Source organism: Triturus cristatus, chromosome 2_1, assembly GCF_964204655.1.
Source record: "Triturus cristatus chromosome 2_1, aTriCri1.1, whole genome shotgun sequence".
Classification (NCBI taxonomy): Eukaryota; Metazoa; Chordata; class Amphibia; order Caudata; family Salamandridae; genus Triturus; species Triturus cristatus.
In genome coordinates, this window is record NC_140581.1 from 1045922296 (window position 1) to 1045935245 (window position 12950).

The 12950-nt window shown below is 39.6% G+C and overlaps 1 protein-coding gene across 5 annotated transcripts in view; it reads right to left on the minus strand.

Annotated features, from left to right (window-relative positions):
- HERC3 (HECT and RLD domain containing E3 ubiquitin protein ligase 3) overlaps window positions 1-12950 on the minus strand; it is a 517835-nt gene that overhangs the window by 107177 nt on the left and 397708 nt on the right. For all 5 annotated transcript variants that reach the window (XM_085635502.1, XM_085635530.1, XM_085635520.1 and 2 more), the window contains 2 exons: window positions 12241-12411; window positions 9490-9633 (listed from right to left, as the gene is read on the minus strand). In XM_085635502.1, coding sequence (XP_085491628.1) covers window positions 9490-9633; window positions 12241-12411 — 315 coding nt within the window. The remainder of the gene's footprint in view (window positions 1-9489; window positions 9634-12240; window positions 12412-12950) is intronic.

The following is a 12950-nucleotide window of genomic DNA, read 5'->3' on the forward strand; positions in this document are numbered from 1 at the left end:
ACATATGGATGGATTTTAGCTCTAAATTTGATATCATAGCACTCCAAGAGACGTGGGCGATTGATGTGATACATATGGAGGGTTTTAAAACCTATTTTACACCCGCCCAACCCTCCACTTCAGGTAGAGCAAAAGGAGGTTTAACAATTTATGTCTCAAACCTCCTTAATACAAAGGAAGTAGTACCTATAAAACTGGATCCAAATTTCCAGATTATTAGGTTGACTCTAAACAATAGGGACAGCTTCCTAATAGTGAATTTCTATAATAACTTTTCTGACGTTGAAACAATGATCCGGTCCATATTAATAACTAGAATAAGGAAGTCAACTAATGAAGAGGTAATTATTTGGGGGGGGGGGGGGGATTTCAACCTGGGACCATGCTCTACTACTAATAATAATAATATCTGTGGTATCCTGGACGAATTTGGAAATCCCATCCCACACTTTACTCATTCCATCTTAGGTAATTACTTAAACGAAACCCTATTCGAGCTAGACCTGGTCCAGGCAAATACCCGGAAAAACAAGAACCCAATACTGGCCCCTACTTTTCATGACAGAGGACACCTAACAACTATAGACTACATTTTGGTCTCAAATGGTGAAAGGACTTTAGATGCAGGATTCACTAGACATACAATTGCGCTAAGTGATCACTATCCCCTTAGTATTTCCCTGTCACTGACTTATAAAGCAAAGAGTGGCCTGGATTCAATTCTACTACAAAATAATCTGGCATTAAGCAGATTAAATGGATATGCGCTTAAATGGGGGAAAGTAGACCCCATGGAAATAACAAAGCTAGTGATAGTGAGGGCCTAATCCTCTATTTTGAAATGTCTTAATTTAGATACTACCCATACAGAAGTCATTGTAAATTTTGAACTGATCGTTAAAGCGATCAATGAGGCTCTGTGGGTAGAAATAAAACATAAGCCAAAAAATAAGAAGGGCTGGTTCAATCATGACTGCACAGTCGCTTACTCAAATCTAAAAACTGCATTGAGAAAACTGGTTAGGGTACCACATGAGATAACATAATTAAGGAAAGCTTATAACACCGCACTAAAAACAGGAAAAAAGAACTAAAAAACCAACTCTGGGACCAATTGCATGAAACGTGCTCCCAGAAAAACTCGGCTGCTTTTTGGCAAGTGGTCAAGTCCCCTTTTCTAACTGACAACACTAATCATGCAAAGTTCGATCTAGCAATAGAAGAAAAGGAATGGGTTCTTCATTTTTCTAAGATCTTTTCAGTTGGTACGGAGTCTGTTAAACCGCAGGACTCAAAACTCCAGAACTCTAACTCCTGGAATGACCTAGATAGCACCTATCCCATTGACCTACAGTTCTCATTGAAACAAACTGCCCAGGCTCTGAGTGCAAGTAAAAATGGAAAGGCACCGGGCCCTGATGGCGTGCCTATCGATCTATTCAAAGCTCAAATGGACCTCTGGATTCCCCTCCTAACTAGAGTCCTGAATGCATCCTGTAACATAGGTTTGCTAGCTTCATGGTCAAAATCATGACTAGTTCCCATCTTTAAAAAAGGTGATCGAGAGTCAGTAACCTGCTATCGTCCAATCTCTCTCTTAGACTCCCTGGGAAAGCTGGCAGGACGAGTCATTTTAGAGCAACTACAAGATTGGGCGGATGATGGCAGGATTATTTCAGATCTACAGTACGGGTTTCGCCAGGGCCTGGGGACCATTGAACAGGCTCTAAACTTTTCACTTTTGATAGACAAATATGTCTATATCAAAAGAGGAGACCTGTATATGGTCTATGTGGATTTATCAGCCGCATTTGATTGCGTCTCCCATTCCAAACTTTGGGCTCTATTGGCTGATATGGGGGCTCCACTGAACGTGGTCAAGTTTATGAGGGAACTTTACGCAAATGCCACTGCAAGAGTGCGCTATGGGGTGGGGGGGGGGGGAGTTGACGGAAGATTTCCCAGTAGAAAAAGGGGTTAGGCAAGGGTGTGTCCTGGCCCCTTTCCGCTTTACCCTGTATACTAATGGGCTGGAAAGAGAGATGTTGAAGGGTTCTCAGGATCTCCCAATGGTGAACAACCGTCCAATACCTGCACTCCTTTATGCAGACAACACCGTTATTTTAGCCCGTACCCCCCATGAACTTCAAAAGAATCTGAATAGATATTCCACATTTATGGCAAGCCTCGACCTGAAGATAAATATCAGTAAAACCTTTGTCATGAGGGCAAGTTCTTGCCACAAAAGAACAAGTAAAACGAGGGGTATTTATCTGAACCAAGAAAAAATAGCTACCACGCAAAAATATTCCTATCTAGGCATAACAATAGATCACAAACTATCCTGGAAATCGGCTGTAGAAACAAGAAAACTTATTTTTTTAAGAACAACTACAGCCCTTGCCAATTTCACCAGGAAGTTGGGAAATAGAGCTCCCCCTGAAATTATTGCGATCTATAAAGCTAAATGTTTATCTGTGGCTTTGTATGGGGCGGGTCTTTGGGGCTCTGTGGGTATAGATACCATTCAGAAAGTTGAAAATTCGTTTCTGAGGTTTCTTCTTGCAGTTCCTGGGAGCGCGGGTACCATCGCTTGTCATACAGAGCTGGGTCTAGTTCATGTGACGGACCTAGCCAAAGTTGAACCACTTTAATTATGGCGTAGGATTTGGCCTTCAGACAAAGCAACCCTCTCTCAGTCTATTTTGTCTGATTGTCTAACCATGGATAATGTTCGTAGGTCCAGGTGGCTGTGGTACATTGCAAGCTTCTTTCACGACCTGGGTTGGGATAAATATTATCATAATCCCTCCTCAATACGTGAGGTTTTGAGGAAGCTCTAAAAAATAAAGGTCTTGCCCATTTGGAGGAGCTGAGACTGATGAGCGAAATTGCCAAACCTGTTGCCCACAGTTTAATGGTACAACTGGTGCCTACAATACAGCCGTACCTTACTTTAAATATCACGAGTTACGAGCGTTACCTATTGGTAAGATTTAGGATGAATTTTTCATCGAATGGTTACATTTCCAGTGCGAAATAACTGGGCTAAGGTACTTTCTTCCTGTCCCTGTGATGACATCTCTCCACAATCGACTCTGCATACTATTCTTTTTTGTAAATTCTATACAGAACCAAGAAAAAAATGGCTTATTCCGTTTCTGAGGCGTATTGGTTATAGACAATGCCGCCCAGCCTTACTTTACTTACAGATGCTGGAGGGTGAACAGTTGGTATTTATAATAGTTAGTTTTCTGAAATGTATTGTCCGTTATCGTAGGAATTTAGACTAACATGGTACGGAGATCACCCAATGTCATTTTAACTTTAATGGATGTATTTTGTTGGTTGTGAATCGTTTTAACCAAGAATCAAATAATTGCCGTGTATATGCCCTTTCAGATTCCTCATAATAGGTGAGGTGGGGTATACATTTTTTTATTAACTTGTAAATATTATGTTTTTAAGATTGGTATTTCTCATTGTATGTTTCTTATGAATGATTATTTTATTGTACGCTTTTATGATTTGCATCCAAAATCGAAATAAAGCAAGAAAATTGAATACTCGGTCATGTTGCTGGCGCCGCGCCCCAGGAAAGGTGAATTATTGACCTGTTACAACTGACACAACTGCTGAAAAGTTCCAGATCTTGCATAATGAATAAAACATGAAGTAGATATTTTAAGTTATAATAATGCAAGCTTAGACGCAGGCTCGTTGACGGCAAGAGAGTTGGCCACCTACCTCTTGGAAGAACAACAGCCTTTTTTGTTGGCTCTGGTCAAAGGCAGAGAAACGGTCATATAAATAAATGTAGGCCTACAATGAAGAGTGTGGCCATCTTTAAGAAGGGTCTAGTCTCGGAAGGAGCCACTTCATTTTGAGTGATCAAAGTTATTGCAATCTCAGCGAACATCAAATCCATACTATATGCATCTCTCCTTTACCTCATACCCAATTACCCTAGATGTATCTAATGTAATCTAATTCTTATTTTGAAATGACAGATTCCTGTAGAAAGAACCCAAAGGCCTTATTTAACTCTTGTCACAAGGTTTCCCTGGGAAAAAGACAGAAAGACAAGATATCAGTCTTCGACAAGGGCTCTCTCCCGAAGACTGAGGGAAATGAGGCCTTCCACTGGCATAGAAACTCTTCTGCGATCACAGAATCCCAAGTGACAATCTTAATATACTGGCATAACAGGACCTAAATTATGTGTAGTAGATGTGAATAATAACGAATAGAGCCACATGATACTAACCACGGTAAACGTATAGAATGTTATTCTTAATATTACATGAAAAATCACAGTGCTCACATCAGACCCTGGAATTACATTAAGGTTTGCGGAACTGGATAAAAATTGTGTTGCCATACAGCACGGAATGAATGCTGTACACATCTCTATAGTGGCCATTTCTAACAACTATGTAAAACTGCTACAAAGAAACAAATACGGGAAGATTAAAAGGCTGGCATATATGAAAAGCAGGGAGAATCTGCTTTTTAAATCTTAAGGCTTATATCAATAACATTGTCCATGTTGTTGATAAAATAAAGATCAAGTGAGACCGTTAAGACAGAGAATTTTCCACAATTTAAATGACACAAGATCTTTCATAAGAGGTCCTAGAAGAGACTTTAGCAATAGGACCCAGTTTTGCAGGACGTTTCATGTATTAAACTGGGCAGATGCAGAAAGAAGTGAATATTCACCAAAAGTTCAATAGAACAACTTTACAAATTGGGCTTTCCATTCAATGTGATCTTTAAGCACAATGGTACAGTGACAAGGTCTGCATACATCCAAGGAAGAAGCAATTAATAATATGGAACTTCATATGCTTATTGAAGATCAATCACAAAATACATTAGGGTCAATCTTAAAACAATACTTAAAAAGCTGATAGTTTAGATATAATGGAGTAGAGCAAGTTCACAGTCTATGGATGTCTAATGACGGATGCAACCCAAGGTAAGAGAGTTCAGGAGAGTTCAGGTTCTATTTCAATGCTTAAAAGGTATACGTCAGAAGTGTTTTATCCTTTGCCTCCCAGTAACTATTTGAGACTGTCACACAATCGGTAACATGGATGAAATCCTTCACAGAACACGAGCAAATCCACCTCATGAAATAACTTTGCCTAGATGAATATCAGATGGCGAGGCTTTGGAAATGAAATAACTACTGTTTAATGGTCAGTCCTCCAAAGGTTCTGGAAATACTGATAGAATATTTTAAAGATAAATCTATATCGCTCACAAACTTCGCAATCTCACCAGATAACATAAGCACAAACAGTGGACTCTGCACAGTCATTCAAAGGAGTTGGGCATCAAGAATATTTGCATTCTTTGTTAATCTGTCCTCTACCAATGGAACCCTTTGCCCTAGAAATTACTAAGAACAACACAACTTATGGTCATTAGTGGCCACTAAGAGAGCACACATTGTCTTTCTTCACAGGTAGTATTTGTATTTTGTGTGATACCCAGTCCATGCTTCAGCCTATAAGCAAAGATCTTAATCTCTTCTACGGTGTCTCTGGTTTCAAGATCAATCAAGCTAGGTCAAAAGTGCTGGAAATTACAGAATCTGAAAATCTTTCAAAAACAATGTGTAGTATTTCACCATAACATCTTTATATTAGCTACAAAGCTCCACAAAGATCCGGAGAGGTGGGTTGAAATTGAAATTATGAAGACTGATTTGCTCATGAGTATAAAAGGATTTGTATTAACGTATGCATGACTGTATGTATCCGTCTTAAAAGCTCTCCCTGCTATGCTACCAAAATAAAAACAGTGAGATATGGGAGCTGCTGTTTAGAACTACATGGTGAAACAAGCAGGTCTACATCAAGAAAACGTCTGTGCCAATGCAAAAAAAACATAGGCCCAGTCATAATTGATATAGAAAGACATGTACAGACCAAGATTAAATGTTTTTGGAAATGTAATGGCAATACAAATAGCGTCTGTAGCTAGAATAAATGCCCATCACAGTATCAGGGCAAAATAGAAGTAGGGAAACTGATATCTACCCCATCAAAACACTATCCAACTGAAACAAATATAAGTTGAGATATGCACTTTTGAAGGTCACCCACCAAATGTTTGAACATTTTTACTTTTCAGAAAAACTCCCAAAGCAGGAGTTTGTTTCTAAAAAAACAAACCAATGACCCACACATCCTGGAAATGATCTTCTAGGATGTGGCGGTAATGTTTTTATTCTGTACCTCAGCACCACGTTTTACCTGGTAGTGATGAACAAAAGAAAAAGGACATTACAACGTCCACCCTAAATAGTACAGCCACTGTAATGCCAACAGGGGCTCTGTTGACTGAATGCTTAAGGTCTGCCCATCTATAAATGAGGCATGTGGGCCAGGAGTTTGATAGACAGGCTGCTCCGTCACATTGACCTGTGCAAAGCATGTTAAATGAAAGTCTAAGATATCAGGCTTTTTTTTAACACAACACTGAAATAGCTAAGTGAACTGTTCAAACATTTCAAATATATTTCATTAGTTATCGAAGACCCATTTTTGTAATCTTGTGATAAAAAAATGTTTTATAGTTTTAAAACAAATTAGAACACTTCACTTGGTGATGTGTAAATTTAAAATATCTTTGCTGAAACCAATTTCCCATAAATGTTTATGCGCTATTAACTACATGTTAGTGGGAACGTTTTGTGGCCTTTTCAACGGAAAATATGCTATCTGTAAATGACAATGCACTACCACATCATGCTTTGGTAATATATTTATGAAAAGTGAGTTTTTAAACATGAACTGGGAATTATTACTGCTCCTGCCCACATGACAATGCTATTAGTGAGCTAACAAGCAAGCAAGGAATCATGTGTACCCTATATATGGGGTCAATTATTATACATGGAGTAAACATATAGAGCCAGATGTAGGAAGCCAAATAGCGATCGCAAATACCGAAATTCGCAGAATTTCGGCCTTTGCGATCGCAATTTGGCTTTGTGCAATGTAGGTAAGATTAAACCTACTCGCAAAATAAGGAATCGCAGAAATTGCGATTCCCTATTTTGCAACTGCATTTAAGGAATCGCAAATTGCGATTCCTTAAATGCAATGTAAGTAGCACAAAAGAAAGTGCACTTTAGCCTTAAGGAATCGCTAATTACCACCAACTTCAAGTTGGTGGTAATTAGCGATTTCCTTTAAAAAAAAACACTTTTTTGCTTTTTTAAAAGTGCCATGTGGCACACATTCATGCCCTTAGAGCATGTATGTGCACACATGCATATTTCAGGGGTGCAACAGGGTGTCCTTTTGGAACCCTTGCACCCTTGAAATTGCGCCAGCAATTTGTGATTCTCTATTGGCGAATCGCAAATTGTGAATGTCTTCCCATTCGTTCCTATGGGCCTCCTAGCCCATAGGAATGAATGGGTAGGTATTCCTTATTAGCGAATCTCAATTTGCGATTCGCTATTAAGGAATCGCTAATATTTTGGCGATTCCTACCTCCTTAATAGCGAATCGGTAAAATTCGCTATTAAGGATTCGCAAAATTGATTTTACTTACATCTGGCCCTTAGTCTAGTAAATAAAGAGTTTTTTTGTACAGCAGAAATAGTGAACTTGCATATTAGAAGGTGCGGTCTTACATGATAATAAAGAAAAAGGCGACTCCATAAGACAAAATATTTGCCTGGGATCACATAATTTGAGACCAGTTCACGGGTCAAGTTACATTAGGTAGAGTAGATTAATAAAGTTACAAGACCCGCAGGTCTAGAAACAATTTTATGATTTTTCAAGCCCTGTAGAGAGTGGGTGCCTCCAAACCATCATTAGTCTGCATGTGAGCACAATAAACCCCAAGGGCAAGGAAGAGGTTTAAATACAAAAATATAAATTGCAGTTGGCAGACTCTCACATTTACTGCAGCCAGTGGAGTTGGGTATGGAAAATCCATTATTGCAACAACTGTTCAACGCGGAAACATATGACTGGCGTGAGTGGCTGAAGAATGCCCCCTTTTGGCAGGTAGATTGTTCCCTACCTGAGAACAAAGGAAAGTAAACATATAAAAACAAAACTAAAAGACCGAAAGGGGCCACTGGAAATGCATTCCAAGCCACTATTCATGGACTCAGGGCCGGCTTTAGGGCAGTGCGAATGGTGCGGCTGCACTGGGCGCTGACCTGTGGAGGAGGCGCCGACCTCAGGGTTGGGCGCTGTGTTTAGCATAAATTTATGATTGGAGAGATGAGGGCCCGGTCGTAGTGAGAGATTCCGAGGAGGCATTCATGTGGTGTGAGAGCACCCAAGACACTAATCAAATGTGAATTATTGATTTGAATATATGACATAGTGGATGTGCATATACATTTCTGGCAAGCTTCTGCTTGGGTACTTGTGTGTAAAAAAATATTGCCAACTACTGCTCACTTTTCTACATAAGGCCTCCCTAGATCCAATTAAGGTTCTTCTACTAGCGTCTGCCAATTAAGAAGCTTGTTGCTTCGGGTCGCTTTGATTTGTTTCCTGAGGTAAAGAGAATGTCTGTTTCCACATTTTTGTTTTCTTTGGGAGTGCATGCTTTAAAACTGTGCCTGTGCCACACACATGCAGGAATCAGGGAATTATTTCTTTTTTAGAGTACACTTAGCATTTAGTACAATTGTTTGAGTAACTCTTTTACATTGCCTGGTTTAGCACTGAAAGGTGCAGTCCGTGTTGTACATGAGCTTAACTGTTTGTCTGCTACAGTGTTGTGATCGTGTTCCCTTCAGTACTGCCTGTGCAAGATCTACACTTGGTACTGCCGTCTGCCAATCTGAGGAGCAACATAGCAGTTCTGTTCAACTGGTGCCATCTCTTGTTATTTTCCACCTGCCCCAGTCAACTGCCCCCTCTGCAGATTCTATACTTCGTGCCATCTGCACTCTATTGTTTAAAACAAAAACATGCCTGCACAGCGGTGCAGACCTCCATCTTGCACACATTCCTCGATTAAGAAGGGGGTCAATTCTTATGTCACAACTCTGCCTAACAATATAGTTGTTGCACTTGGTATTGTGGATGCAACTCACCTTTTCACTATAGTGCGGCTTGTCAGTAGGTTAGCATGCTTGAGATAGAGCCAAACAATTGTTCTTGACCGATTCTACAGACAAACCTTGGTTTAGATGTAGACATTACCAAGCACAGAAACTAGTGTACTAGCCGCCGTGGCAGGTAGGTTGCACCTGTCTGCTTAGGATGTCTGTATCCTATCCCTTTGACCTCCAACTGGTCATGCTATGCTCTTGAGCAACTCAACTCTTAGTGTGCAACATGAAAAACCAACACTGCCAAGTCCATAATTAAACCAGAAACATCTGCTTGTAAAGGTAGCTGAAAATGGACCGGAACTAGAATCAAAAACTCAAAAAGACAATTCAATCATGTTATTTACAAATTTACTGTGGTTATAAATGTCCTTGGAACTCACTGTATCTGAAAACCAGAGTAAGTTGGAATCAGGGTAGCATGTAAACATTCCATATATTGGATTCAGCAGTTCTTTCAGCAGCAGCAAGAAGAATTCCTTTGTCACTCCTCCATCATCCACAGCTTCCTCGCCATCAAAGATAACCTGAAAAGACAACATGGGGTTTACAATATGTCAAGAATAACTTGTTGGGAGCCACAGAACACGCCTCAAAATTATGCCTCACAAGCTCCATACTCCCTTTCATTCTCTTAAATCTATAAATGCACAAGGGGTACATTGCAATCACTCAGTAAAGATCCATTCATATACTTCTAGCACCCAACTCTGCATAAATATGTAGTTGGTACATAGCACTGTTAGAGTCAGATCCTGACATAGCTTTATCTAAACCTGGAAGTCTACATTCTAACTTAAATCTAGTAAAATCAGAATTACATGCTCTCAATGGAAGAATCAATCAAAAACAGTCATACATGATCCTTAGAAGTTCCAGTCACTTCCAAAGTGTCACAGTATGCAACGATCCTTAGCTTCTACATAGCTCTGACTTCTCAGACAAGAGCCACAAGACCAAGGAGGCATATGTAGCTGATATCAACTGAATCGCTTACGGAAGACAAAAACCTTTCTTCACATGGCCAACTTGTACACCACTATACAAGCTCTTTGACTCTCCTGTGCTGATGACGTGAACACCCCTTGAAACTGGGATCCAGATTTAATCTTTGCTTCTCTTAAGGCTACCCTGCTCGCCAAATCAGAAAATATGACATAGAAAACATGACATCACCCCCTCCCGCATCACTGATCTGAGAGTCTCCCACTGCAAGCCTCAACCAAATTGCAACTTACATTATCAACTACAGAGTCTTTAACGTACGTAAACCAGACAGTCTTGCTCATACTGTCAGGTGGTCAAAGTACAATTCCAAAACTAAATGTCAAACTTCTGGAAATCCAGACTTTCAAAAAGGAAAGGATTAGGATTATTTTCGAACACACTAGCTTGTCATCTTTCTGGCCACGGCATAGCATCGCTTTTGTTTTCATGACGATACTTGCTAAACAAGTGCTGTTCTATCACAATTTTATTTTAATAGTCTAAGTACACAATCCACACATAATATGCATCATTGAAAAGGTCTTGGCATGGAATGTCCTGGACAACAGATGTAACACAAATTCTTGACCTAAAGATGGCGTTGACTGTTGCAAACACCAAGCAGGTTTAAGGAAAGAACGTCACAAGGGATAGGTACTGATACTGCAAGCACTTTAAGTCAGTCCGCAGACAACAACAGAAGTGTAGAAGAGTCGGTGGATGGGACCACTGCTTATGAAACATAATCTTTTTAAAAGTGTATGTATGTGGGTGACTTTGGAGCGTTATATTAATACGGCGGCCCAGCCGTGGAGGTGGGCACCACCGCAATGATCGTAAGCGGGCCATGGAGCTAGAAATTCGTTGAGTTCCTCTATGGGGCAGCAGTGTCCTGGATTGAGACCTTGCACATCTTGGGCCCATTGGAGGGTTATCATTGGGGACTTTTTGCATGCAGCACCAATTGTGGTAAGATTTAAGCACTACGATTCTCCCATAAGACTATGCGCCTATCGGAAGGCAGATATAATAAAGGTGTGGCAGATATAATAAAGGTATGGCAGGAAACGCTGCTTGCTTTGAAAAACCCAGCCTTTGAAGAAGGAATTTTTTTACAGAAACGCGTCGACTGATACTTGAGATCTGACAACATCTCCATACAATTCCTTATGACACTGATGTTGTGTATAAAAAAATGTATTTAATCAGAACACACAACTTCATTCACTGGATATGCGAGGGGAATGGAATTGGATTACAGATTGTCTCTAAACCCATCAGTGCTTTAGGATGTACAAAGGCAGTTCCATAAATCGCCCGTAAACAGCCTGCTGCCCTTTTACAAGATCTATAGTAGGTGGCACCAGGAAGCATGCCAGCTCCGTGGATTTGGCTGCTCTTTTGAAACTTTAATGCTATTTATGCTCACAGGTGGATATTGCAGCAGTTGTAGTTAGCTGTTCCCCAAACTCACTGTAACAGTTACGGCTGACAAGTCATTTATATTAAGTACATGCATCAATCAAATGCTTACAGAAACACTGTACTTCCTACAAGCCACATTACCAATAATCAAGTTAACAAAACTATACAGTCACAGCACAAACCCCCACAGTTTATATCGACCTATTACTGCCAGCTCCTTATTAGTCAAACACATTTGCATATTGCCTTCTTTGACTTGTGCATATTATTTAAATGACGTGGTCTTGCTTCATGTTTGATTCTTAAGGCAAAATGCACAGGCCACCTCGGATTCCGAACTCAGCACATTACTCTGCCATCCATTATGTAAAGCTACATCCACATTTCGAATTTGTAATGATGAATGCTCCACGATGAAGCAAGCATATCAATAAATCAACTCAAAACCAAGCAACATTTTTTAATCGTACATTGATCTCCTGAAGTTTACTTTTTACTCATGCATGCATAATCAACCACTCAATTTTTTTCAATGAGAAAACCCCTCACCCTAACGTGCATTTGTTATCTACTGTTTAATAACAACGAGACACCCCCAAACACTGGTTTAGGGTATAAAAAGATTTGATATCACGCAATACACCATGATAAAAAAAAAAAAAGAACAGCAACTTCACAATAACAGGTAACAATTTTAGATGCCATAAATGAAAATATCTTACTTTCAAAGGTTTCTTCAAGTCGATGTCTGAATAAATACTTAGTTCTCTCAAAGCATCGCCAACAAGATTGCTCCTACGGACATGGAGAACCAAGAACGGATTCCTGGCTAGAAGAGGCTCCAACGTAAGAAGCATGAAGACATTTTGTAAATTAGCTCCATTGATGGCTACCTGCAATACCAGGGGGGAAATTAAATTAAAAATATATACACAACGAGAATCAAGAGACTTGAAAATCTACCACAAAACACAAAGTCAATATATTCTTTAAACGTTGACTCAGTCATGTTGACCAATTAGCATAATACAAACAACAATAAAGACCAAACAAAGGGTTTATCTGGGGCAAACACTAAAACTTATATTTACAAATAAAGAAGATCACACAATTACCAACTGAAATTTGACAGACTAGGTTACCAACCATAATGATAAAGCAGCTAACTGACCTAGTACTATTTCATACTATTTTCACTTATTTTGACAGATGAACTTCACTGGGGTATGTCTGAACCAAAGAAGAAAACTTATACATTTAGTTTAAACCTCCTCTATATCAACCTTTAAAATATAGAACCCCCTCTCGAGATTTAGAGATGCTGAACAAGTATTATGGAAAAGAACACCATCTTGGATCTACTGAATAATTGCTGAACTCAAGTGACTTTAATCCCCTTGTCCTACAGTTTGTTCTAGTTTTCATCAAAGCA